A 12,141-nucleotide genomic window follows, 5' to 3' on the forward strand; every position below is an offset into this window, starting at 1 on the left:
ATATAGTTTGCAATATCTCTCCTCATACCTCACCTCATGTGATCTTATCTCGAATCACGATACATCGTTATGGTGCTTGAATAGATAGAATATCTAGAATCATAGACCTTACGAAGAATCAACTGAGATCAAATCCCGAACTCTTGGAACACAAATACTATCGGGAAATCTCAAAACCCTATATGAATCTAAGGTAGCCTTTTCGACATCACCTTCCAACCATCAATCTTGAAGGGAAACCAAGATCTCATTTTCAAATTGGTGACCACGAATTTGCTCTAACAAGAAAGACTAAACTCTAACATAGGCCAACATAGGCTTACAATTCGAAATATCCAACTAAATCATCTTGTTTGCAAAAATACTGAATGTCCAGAGCCAAACGTCACTTTACAATAAGATAGAAAGGATAGACTACCCAAACAAGCGTCGGCTATTGCATTTGCCTTGCTTGGTTGGTACAAAATATAGAAGTTGTAGTCCTTTATAATCGTCTAATTATAATTGTGATCTCTTTGATTCATTGAAAGTACTTCCTTGAAACTACAATATTATAATAAAATAATTTTTTGCTAAATTACAAGTCTCTATAGAATCGATATCTAACTTTTTTGAGTCTCTATATTATCCATGCATTAATAGCCTATACGTATATTGCTAATATAATAATTTGCCATATGTTTTTTAGGTATGCACCAACTCCCATTTCTACTTCAAACTCGTAATATTTTTCTCTTTCTAAAAAAACGATTCCTTACCATTTCAATAAAACCCTTTCCCTTCTCCCTCTCTCTCTCTAAAAGAAGTCGATCCCTTTGTTGAAAAGGGAAAGGAGGAGAAAACAATGGCGATTGTGGAGGAAGGTAAGGAGTTTGAGATGTGCGTTGTGTTCGGTGGTCGAGGATTCATCGGGAAACCGCTTGTCGATAGGCTTCTTCGACTCGGCAATTGGATCGTACGAATCGCCGATTCTTTCCCCACTATTCAACTTGAACCCTCTGAGTCCCTCCTTTCCCATGCCCTTTCTTCTGGACGCGCTTCATATTTCCATGTCGATGTTCGTCATAAATCCAATATTATTACAGGTACCACTTCTTACAACTTCCCACAAATTCTGCATAAGTATATTTGTACAGTGTAATGTTTGTTAGCAGGACAATTTCTTTGCAATGTGTATATTGGAAGTACTACTTGTTTGTTATTCTACTCAATGTGTTGCCTAAAAGATAACGAATGAGAGTTGTGGTAGGTTGTTGTTGAATCCTTGTAATGCAGTTAGTTGATATGTCATTTTTGAAGTGTCCTGTCAATTGGTGTTATTTATGTATGAAGTGGGAAAGGATACATACCATATGTTGTTCATTGCAAGTTGACGACTAACTATTTCACACCTTGCACTGGCTTTGTTGGAGGCAATGTGGATGATATTGATGGTGGCACAAATGATCCACACCAAAAGAAGTCAGGGTCTTGACAAGCTAAACGACATGCTTTGAGAGGCCACAACACTATGTCTTTTCGGATCTACTTGGAATGGGAGGAATAGGAGATTGTTCAAGAAAAATGATGAGCCATATATCAATATTGTTAACAAGTCATTTCTAGTTCATATATTTGATGGTGTACAGGGAAATTACTAGTTGATCATATTTGGAACAATCTTGGTGTGATTCAATGATTTTTTTTATAACCGTGATGTTTCGACCAGCTTGTGTGCACCTCGAGTAATCTATCGGGTACTTTTTACCTCCAAGCAAGGCTTGATCAGGAAGCGATCACCTTGTGTTTGCCTCCACCAAGTTTTGAACTTGAGATCTCATTGTTCTCAACACAATTCATTGACCACTAGGACAAACCTTTAGGTGGTGAGAATTCAATGAATTATTTCTTGACTAACTCACAAAATAAAAAAGGAAAACAAAAATAAAAGCACATGAGTGCTCTTTAAGTTGGAAAATATGGATTCTGTTTTGCAATTTGCAGAAACCTCTCGTCTCATAGATAGGGTTAAAACTCAAAAGACTATAGTGAAGGTCAGCATGGACCCTACACAAGGATGATATGCACAATTGAGAATGGTCCAATGAAAAGGTAACTATTTTCTGCATGTATAAGAATCTTATTGAGCAGGATTTGCTTTTGCTCCTAACCGAATGCTCACTTAAATAGAACGAAAGATAGAATAGGAAGTAATGAGAGAAGGATCGAATTATTTGTGGAAAATAAATAACAGATTCACATGCATGCACCAGCTAACATAATCATGAAAGTAGTCTATCTCAAATCTGATTCCTGATACCAAATCTCAGGCCCAAAAGTGTGATCAATGACAACAAACCTACTCGATCACTCTCCTTTTTCAAAAAGTGAAAAAACCCTACTTGACCACTCAGCACTTTATCAAGATGCATGTATCTTGTGTGAATAAATGAAGGAAGAGGTTTTATGATAGAAGATGAGCACTCAGAAGCTGAATATCCTCCTGATTTGTTGAAAGAGAAAATCAAGGCAAATGAAATTATCTCCCTTTCAACTTGGAAGAAAAAATGTTTCTCTTAGTGTGTAAGCTAACATGTATGCATTTTTATGAGATGTCCAATGACACTTTTGAGCAGGTACTTCCTATGAAATTCCTTTCTCTTTCCTAGCACCCCAAGTGTTTTACAATGTATTGTTGTATGCTTGTTTATTTTGAAACAAAACCATGAAATTTTTTCCTTTCATGAATGTAGTAATTGTGTCAGTTACTGGGCTTATAATCCTACACCATCATTCCAGGCATACACATCACATAAACACAATTATGAATATTTAAAAGGCGGTCATGACTTATTAATAGTTGCGGAGTACTCCTTATAACTTCTATGGTGAATGAATGGAAGTACAATATTCTGAGATATGCAACAATGTTCAACAGTTCTCTGTAATGGATGATTGATTTTTGCTTAGTATGGATGATTGCTTTTTGCTTAGTTCTTTGCGAGGACATCCAACTAATTATATCAGTGGTTTCGGGAGGTTTTTTGAACGGGGAAGTAATGATGGGCACTCATTAACCTATTTCCCTATTAATTTGCGTCCCTGTAGGAATTGTTTATTCTCCTTTTAACTTTCTTTTTATTCAACTGCAAGGCAATTAAAAGATATTTATTTCTTCCATTCTTCATACTCTGAGAGAGTTGAAAAAATTATGAGGAGATGAATATTTTTGAACTTGTGTTTCTCTCTACAAACAAGGGATAGGTACTACCAGCCCTTCTAGCCCCCCTCCACCAGCTATTCGTTCCACTTTCTGTGCTGTCACCTAAAAGAAATGCTGTATTACTTTTCTTGACAATTAACCAATGCTGTAGTACTTTTCTTGACAATTAAGAAATGCAGTTGGACTGTGAACTAGTCAATTAGGTTATGTCGTTTGATTGCTTGTTTGACATTCTTTGTGTATATATCTGACTTGGCTTGTTTAGTTTAAGCAGTTTCTAGAGTTTCTTTCTTTTTTCTGTACCTTCCTGGATAACTGTGTTATTCCACTCAAGTAAAGTTGGACTGAGTTTTACTTCATCATATTCTCCCATGCAGCTATTGATGGTGCATCAGTTGTATTCTACATGGATGCTAGGGACTCATACGGTCATGATTTTTATATTAGCTACACAATTGTTGTTCAAGGTAATTTTTCATTCGGCAGTCATTTAAGTGAATTCCACATTTTTGCTATTTAAAATTTTGGTGTCCTGACTCCTGATTGAGAATAAATATTATGTCTTTCAGGTGCCAAGAATATCATTGCTGCCTGTCAAGAGTGTAAAGTCAAAAGGCTATTATACAACAGTTCTGCTGATGTAGTTTTGAACAGCTGGCAGGATATAAATGGTGGGGATGAGTCCTTACCATATTCCAGTAAAGTAAGTTTCTTATCCAAATTTACTAGGCTATATTCCTGTCAACCCTCGTCCACATTTTTCATTAGGCCATTATTTTTTTGTTTTCCTCAGTTTCTTCTTTTCACTTTGATGCTTTCTTAATGCAGTTTGTGAACATGGTAACTGATCTTAAGGCTCAAGCAGAGGCTCTAGTTTTAGTTGCAAATGATGCTGATGGCCTTCTTACTTGCGCACTTCGTCCCAGCTATGCTTTTGGACCCGGAGACAATTATCTCTCTTCTTTGCTGGTCGGTGTTGCAAAATCTGGCTGGGGCAAGGTTGGAAGCCTTCTTTTTATTTGCTCTTCTGTTGGTTAAAATCAATCAATTATGTTCCTTCTTTTTGCTAAGCCTGTGTAGATGTGATGGACTAGACCTGAGTTCTTTGTTTTAGCATCAGCATCCAACAAAATTTTCACTAAACTCGTTAGATGCTTCAAATCTCTGAGGAATTTCTCTTTCTCTGCTCTTTGTTACCAGTAACTTTCGGTTTCCTTGTGGAAGTAGGCAAATAGGAATTGGTGTAGAATTTGCAGCATGTTTTGTGTCAGGAACCTCCTTGGGATGTACGTAGAATAAAAGAGGAAAAAGATCATAGAATCCTCACGTCACAATTTTAGTCATTATGTAGGTGTAATATTCTGATCTAGCAGTTTTTAACTGTGTTTAGTCTTTGTATACATACTTTTTGAATAAGTAATAGACATTCTCATTTCAGTTTATTATAGGACTTGGTGACAATATGACCGACTTCACCTATGTGGAGAATGTTGCCTATGCACATATATGTGCAGACAAAGCTCTAAATTCTAGGGGGAGTCATGTATGTGGCAAGGTACAGATTTTTAGCTATCTTTATTCGATATTTCCTTTTGATATGGTTAATATATTTACAAACAGTGTGATATGCCATGCATTGTAGGCCTTTTTCATCACTAATCTCAAGCCGATGAAGTTCAAGGATTTTGTATCTCTTGTATTTCAGAGATTGGGATATCAAAGGTAAGGTAGCTGGCATACTATTCTCTTACGTCTATACTTATCGATGATGCTCCCATCGTTAGGAGGTTTCTTTATGATTTTTTTCTCGAAATATGTGTAGATTAGGTGAATAGCAGTCATGACTATTGACTGTACTGTGGTTCCTGCATGTTGCAAACTCTACCTTCCATCACGACTAACATCCTAGCTAAACAAGTTTTTGTGAAGTGCTAACAAAGTTTCTTTGTTGTCATCTATCTGATTTTATGGTTTGTGAAGGCTATGAAACTCTAGCTTGGTTGTTATCTTCATGTCCGGTCCGTAATTCAGAATTTTCCATGGTGTTTATGTGGGTAAGGATTGCACGACAAGGAGTCTTCTTGTACAATTGATTTGGCTAGATAATTCTCTTGGGTTATCTTATTTTGTCCTGCCTCATTTGTCTTTCATGAAGAGGGATAATTTATTCCAAATCTTCTCTCTCTCTCTATCCGCGCCTGACTATTACTTCAAGTATCTGCATCTTCTCAGTGAATCTGAATATCGATAAAGACCTGCCCACCAAGGTTGCACGTTTAGGCAAATTGAAAGAAATCACCTAGCCTTTTGCCCAATTTAGTCAGTATTGTTCCAAGTAATTCTCTTTTTTCATCCATTTCTTCTTGTTACACGCCATTCTTCTCCCTTTCTGTTGCACCACTTCCCCTGTTTACATATGTAGCTCTCTTCATCGCTAGCTATTGCATATACTGTTGATACTTGAATAAATATTACTCTTAAGTTGTGTATTTGCTGACCTTCTTGGCTGGTCATAGTGTATTGTCTTAATTCTTGACTTACATTCTTTCTTTCTTTTGTTGGTTTTGTAGCTTTGCTCCTTCCCTTCCATTATGGATTTTGTGATGTGGCTTCCTGAAATATTTGGTGCTTTCTGATTGCAGGTCGATTATCAAGATTCCTGATATGGTTACCCAATATGTTACTTTGATCATAAAATGGACTGTTTCAAGGATGAGCAACTGGAGTACCGAGAATGTTCCAGTTTTTGATATTATTGAATTAGCATTGTGCCATAGGAAATTTAATTGCTCGGCAGCTCAGAAATATATTGGATATTCTCCAGTTGTTTCCCTTGAAGTATGTTTGATCCTTTAGTTTTATCATTAGCTGTAAACAGTGACTAAACAACTGCTCTCTGTCTCATATTATTCTGTTGGCACTTAAATTATTCTATTTGATTACAATGTTTTCAAATAAAAGAATTTTAATTTTAACAGTGAAAATTTATAATTTTCTGATATTTCTCCAAATATGTAAGTGTCACTTTCAAGAAAATAAATTAGTAAGAAAGCAATATTTGAATTCACACTGAAACTTAGATTCGTTGACCTTAAGTCCTCGAATTATGCATTAATTTGGGATGAGCAGAGTATATTTGACTGGCCAATGTTTTATAACATTGGAGTGGTAAAGGCAGTAAATACCCAGTGTATATGGATCTTTTGAACTTTAGCTTACTTGCTGGCATTTTTTTAAGCTTAAAGGTAAAGATAACATATCTTTTTCTAGAATGTAAGAATTTTAGTTTTCCTAGTTCCACAGTGATATGCAAAAAAAAAGTTTTACTGTCATAATAAAATTGGCTGTCCTGATGTTCTTATAAAAGACATGCTATATACATTGAGAATCTCTCTGATAAAATACTTGTTCTTAAATTGTTTCACTTGATCCATCTTGGATCTCTTCTTTGCTTTTCTAAGAAGCTTTACTTTTCTTGATAAGTATGCTGATTCTGTTGTAAGTAGCGCAAATTTGTTGATCTGTGCTGAAAATATGGTTGAGACTTGGGTTGCTTTTGAAATTTGCCATAGGGCTTATACTATTGTTTGGACATGACTCAACTGCTTATTACAGACGTGAAACTCTGATACAGGAAGGAGTTGCTGTAACCGCTAAGTCCTCTCAATTAACCAGAGAGTCATCTTTCTCAAGCTATAGTGACACCGATGAGGAGTCAAAAGTGCATAAACTTCTAGGAGGTGGAAAAGGTTGGTATGTTACTTTGTGAAATTTCTAGCCTTGCAGAAGTGTGGTTTTCTAGTTTATTTGAGTTAGTGAAAATACTAAAATAAACCCTCTAGGCATTTTTCTTCACCTAAAAGCTACAATTTTTTCCATGAACTGGTAGAGAGAACCGACTTGCCACAGTTTTCTCTAAGGCTCATTTTCCAGAACTTCTCTCAGGAGAAAGTATTGTGTTTGACCACAATAGACATGCTTGAGTTTGGTGTTTTGACCCAATTCTAGTGTTCTTCTGAGACTGAATTTCAGTTTGCATCTTAGAATTGGCTTCTGGCTACAGTTTTAAGCACATTACAGAAACTTCCTTGGCAACCCAAATGTAGAGTGACATCTAATTTAGTAGAAACTTTTGTATACCTTTAGATTCTAATAGACTAAGTATTATTTATTTATTATTGTTACTATTGTATACTTGCAGCATTTTCTTTTTGTGGGATAAGGGGTTGTGGTGAAAGTTTTCTTATGCCAGTCTGCTTCTACTTCTAGCTGTTGTTTTTTCGAGAAAAATCACAATTCTTCATTGTACCATCTTGGTTACCTCTAAATAACAATCTATAATGTTAGTGCAGTTGCAGAAATCTTACTGTGGAGAGATGAGCAGAGAACATTTACTTGTTTTCTTTTGCTGGTTTTCATCCATTACTGGTTCTTTCTGTCCGGGAGGAGTTTTCTTTCATCTCTTTCCCAGCTTTTACTAATGATTGCTGTTGCTCTCTGGGGATACAGCATTCTGCCACCAACAATGTAAGTAAGCCACTGAATGTACTTTCTTTAAATGTTTTAAATAGAATAGTGTCCTAAAAGAAATGTTTGGACAGACATGTCCTATCATATCTTCGTCAAGGAGATGAAAACTTTTGGTATATTATTTTTCTTTATGAGACAACTGGATATAAATCATATTCTTAGGGCGTGTCATGCAATCCCTTATGTGAACCTTAATGCATTGAGGTTATGAAAAAGAATAATATATGTGACATGTTAAGATTATATGTATGCAACTGGAGTGTTTCCCTGAACACCTCCCACAAAACCGAAGGTGAAAAGAACTGATTGATGCTACTTCATCCTGTTGTAAGGGTTAATTAGAACACTTCAAATCCTTTAACATTTCTTTTATCTGTAGGTCCAACATCTTCCTCTTATAAGTCTTCCTAACTCTGTTGTGTCAAGTCAACTGAATAATGTGCAAATCAGACACCATCTTTATAGGAAAAGGAAAATATTTGAGAAAGTTTTAAAAATATACAGCCCAGCACAACAAATTACACCCATGTAGCCACATTTTCAGTTTCGACCCACATAACCAACTTTTTTTAGCAACAATGTTTTTACATCTGGTGTACAACATCATACAATATTATATAATACTATACACTTACCTTAAAATAATGTAGCAATCTTGTATAAAAGTGTATAATAGTGTACAAGAGGTGTTTATAACTATGATGCTCGGATTTGAGTGCAAGTAACCATCCAGGTGTGGATCTAGAAGTTGGATCCTTCATAATCTAAATTTTAAGATTCGGAGGTAGGGATATGGGGTAGGGATTTGGCTTTAAATAGTTAAAAATTCTTAAAAAATCTATGAAGATAGCCTAAAAGGCTTTGAGGTGAAGCCAATAATTCGATTTTCATTTTGAGAATTTCTCAAATTGTAGACACTAGCAGGCAATGGCTAAAATTCAGTTTCCATTTTCCATTTTCCTCAGTTTTTGTCATGTATTGTGGTCAAAGTACTCAATCTCGGTTGAGCGCTCTCAGTATGAATCCCACAGATACCAATACCAATGTCATGTCGACAGGGGTGTGGCAGCTAAATGAAGAATCCCCACAACATAGGTTTATACACACTTTTACATTGTTATATAAGATTATACAAACTTCCACAAAAACTGGGTTTCATCTCCTATGAACTTCAACCAAGAAAGTCCATCCTAACTGTGTTAAGTCTTCATTGAATAGCTTAAATTCTAACCACAACTTCCAAATAACATCCGCAATGAGCCTTAATCATCAATTTGCCAAAAATTTCAACAAATCACAATATTCACAATAGGTTTTAAAGCTTTTGAAAACCTCAACAATGGCGAGTTCCTAATTTTTCAACTCTTTCACCCAACAATGTTATGATCTGTGATAATTAACATGAATATCACTATCAATCAGTTTAAGCATCAAAAAATGAAGATCATGATCACAAATTAAGGAATTATTGCTTTTCCCCCAAGTATTTCAAATTATATATGTAATGGGATAAATAGGCTATGATCTGAAAAAGGGGCTAAATAGGGTAAGCTTAGCCAAGTAATGTAGAGTGTTAAAATCTCAAAATATTATGTGGAAGTTCATGGGTAAATTGTTTGCAATTGCCGGTATAGTCCCGTTCTTTGTTTTCCTCTATTTCTGAAATTGCCTATGAATTGTTTAAATAATCTATTTCCGATTGGGAGCTTTTATCCACAGCATTATTTCATAATGAACTTATCGGCTTCCAGTTCCCAGGTTTTAGGTTTCAGAATTTTTATATTTTTTTGATAAAAGGTTTCAGTATTTATTTTATGCATGGGATGCTTGTATTCCTTCAATAATGACATCTTTGCTGCAGATATGGGATTTCAGTTCCCAGAATATCATGGTCCTTCTTTGAGATCTCTGAAGTGGATATGAGAAATTGCTTTTACAACGTAGCATATATGTGGAACAGAGTGAGTCATTTAGCAAAATTACTTGCCCAAGGAGAGGATTGGCATATATTTCTGAAGGTGTGTACTAATTCAATTCATATTTTTACTTCCTTTTTACTAATTTTAAATTGAGCAAGAGATGATCTGGCCTTTGTCTGAAGTTCTCCAAAAATTGAGTTTGCTTAGCCTTAGTAATGTTTTTGGATGATTTCCACACGTTTTTTCAAATACTCCAAATCTAGCGTCTGAGTTCTCCTCTCCAGTCTTCAGAAAAGGCTAAACAATTTTTTTCTCCCAGAAACTCGAATAACGTTGAACAAATGGTTGGCATTGATCATTCCTAGAAGTTATACTGCACTTCGTGTAAGTAATTAGAACTGGGGGGGGGGGTTAAAACAAACGAATTTAAGCTTTTGGATGAGGGCCAAAAGAAACTAATGGTAGACAATGGATTTAGCAGATGAAGTATCAAGAAGGGTGAGACACTTGACCTTGGGAAAAGAAACTGATTGTGAGATACATATGGACCTCATCTATTTGAAGATTAGTCAGAATGGAGATATTGTTAAGATTGCCGTCAATTGGGTCAGACTGCAAATAGTGTTTGTAAAGTCTGTCCTTGAATCTACTGTTTAGGTTGTGTTGAACTCTAAAAGTTCTTATTTTCTGCAGGCTGCAATACCCCTATATGTTTTGAAGTTGGTTATTTCGGATTGCTTGACTTTTGCACTTGGTGTAGGTATGTGTTATACTACATTTTTATGCTTAATGGTTGCATTGAAGTCCATATCTGGTAGTTTGTTTACATGAATTCAAAACCTTTGCAGCACTAGCACTGGCATTCACTTCATTCCTCATTTATGAGCAGTATGAGGATGAAATTGATAGTACAGCAAATGTAATATTCAGCATATTAAAAGTTGCCTTTACCCTGCTGATGAGGAGGTTACCCTTGCCTCAGGCATTGCTGTATTCTGATTCAGAAATCGGATCTTCTAGATTGAATATCAAGCAATGAGGTGTGTTAATGCTTTACTCAGTCGTAACAGCATACAGAGTAAGAGTGGTGTACATCTTCTGGCTCAGTTTCCTTATTTAGATTGTGTGACCTCTTGTACAAGTAGTTTGTTTACCTAATATGTAAAGGGTCGGTTGATCTGTATCCAATTGAGAAACTCAAGTCCCCCACCACCTCATTCCTCCCATACCCTAACACTAGGGCTACAAAAAATTTGGGAAGTTCAAAAGAAAAGAAATAAGACTCTTTGAGGATAGTCTTTGCCCTTTCTGGCTGAGATGACAACATAGTGGATGAATGCTCTGCTTGGATACAAATTATGCTTGCCAATTTCTTATGTTGTGATTATTACAATGCCCTTTTAATGTTATACCCGAAGAAAAAATGATATCTTTTTAGAGAAGAAACCCATCTTGTAGAAGGGTGCATCTTTCAAATTACCTTTCTGCTTATTTTGTTTTTAACCCCTACTGTTACTATTATTGTTCTTTTACTTTAAAAGCAGGTCTTAAAAAGGGGTAACTAATGGTATTTTTTTACCATATTTACTATCTCTTTATGATTTGAAATGACTAGATTTTATTTTTCAATTTTATAAAATTTCATATTAGATTTAAGTTAGATACATGCGAAGCACACTAAATACTCACTATATACATGTATTTGATATGATTCATATGTATTTGAGATGCTAGATATGCAAGCGAGATATGAGAATGACAAGCGCGACGGGAGGGGGCAGGTGAGACTTTTTTATGCATACGAGATACTTGTGAAGCACATTAGATATACCTATACATGTATCTGGGATAGCGAATACAAGATCGCGATATTATAATGACGAATGAGGTGGGACAGAGGCAAATAAGATTTGTTTGTTTATTTCAGGTATATGTGAACTAAACTATACACATGTATTTTATGTGATTTACATGTATGTGAGATACCAAATAGCGGAGTGATATATGATACTGATGAGCGAGAGGGGAGGGAGGAGGATAAGATTTGTCTATTTATTTTAGATACATGTAAATAACACTATATACATGTACTTGGTGTGAGTTACACATATTTGAGATACCAAATATCGGAGTGAGATACGAGAATGGCGATGAAACTTGTCTATGTAAATAGAATACCTTGCGTCAGAAGAAGTACCAATGATGAACAAGGTTGAAAACCTTCAGTATGCTATTATCGAGAAGTTCTCATATGAATGGCTTTAACTAGGTATGTACTAAAATTTCTAAACAATGTAACATAGAAGGGAGTGCAGAATTGGTCTACTGAGACGTATACATGTATTGTTAAAGTTTAGTTGGACGGAAAATTATCACGATTCAAAAATACGTGGTGACACTCGTCTTATTCCATAAAGACAAGTTATCTTAAATTCAAATATAATGATAAAAATATTAAAGTAATATAAGACTGAAAATCTATACTTATTC

General features: G+C 35.4%; 1 protein-coding gene across 3 annotated transcripts; it reads left to right on the forward strand.

The window, feature by feature from the left end:
- Window positions 1-653: 653 nt before the first annotated feature.
- Window positions 654-11,807, forward strand: HSD3 (3beta-hydroxysteroid dehydrogenase 3). 3 transcript variants are annotated; one of them, XR_002026444.3, is made up of 14 exons: window positions 654-1,085; window positions 3,580-3,669; window positions 3,772-3,905; window positions 4,031-4,201; window positions 4,641-4,757; window positions 4,845-4,924; window positions 5,845-6,040; window positions 6,837-6,951; window positions 7,555-7,729; window positions 9,594-9,750; window positions 10,345-10,411; window positions 10,500-10,691; window positions 11,379-11,432; window positions 11,579-11,807. XR_002026444.3 is itself a non-coding variant. In XM_010315718.3 (14 exons), exons 1-12 carry the CDS (start codon window positions 845-847, stop codon window positions 10,688-10,690), a joined length of 1,734 nt encoding a protein of 577 aa, XP_010314020.1. In that variant the 5' UTR covers window positions 654-844; the 3' UTR covers window position 10,691; window positions 11,386-11,432; window positions 11,579-11,807. The 3 variants fall into 3 exon arrangements, 2 of the variants coding, with proteins under 2 accessions (XP_010314020.1, XP_004252013.1); XM_010315718.3 differs by having other exon boundaries at window positions 11,386-11,432; XM_004251965.4 differs by having other exon boundaries at window positions 11,386-11,807.
- The last annotated feature ends 334 nt before the right edge of the window (window positions 11,808-12,141 follow it).

Source organism: Solanum lycopersicum, chromosome 12, assembly GCF_036512215.1.
Source record: "Solanum lycopersicum chromosome 12, SLM_r2.1".
Lineage (NCBI taxonomy): Eukaryota > Viridiplantae > Streptophyta > Magnoliopsida > Solanales > Solanaceae > Solanum > Solanum lycopersicum.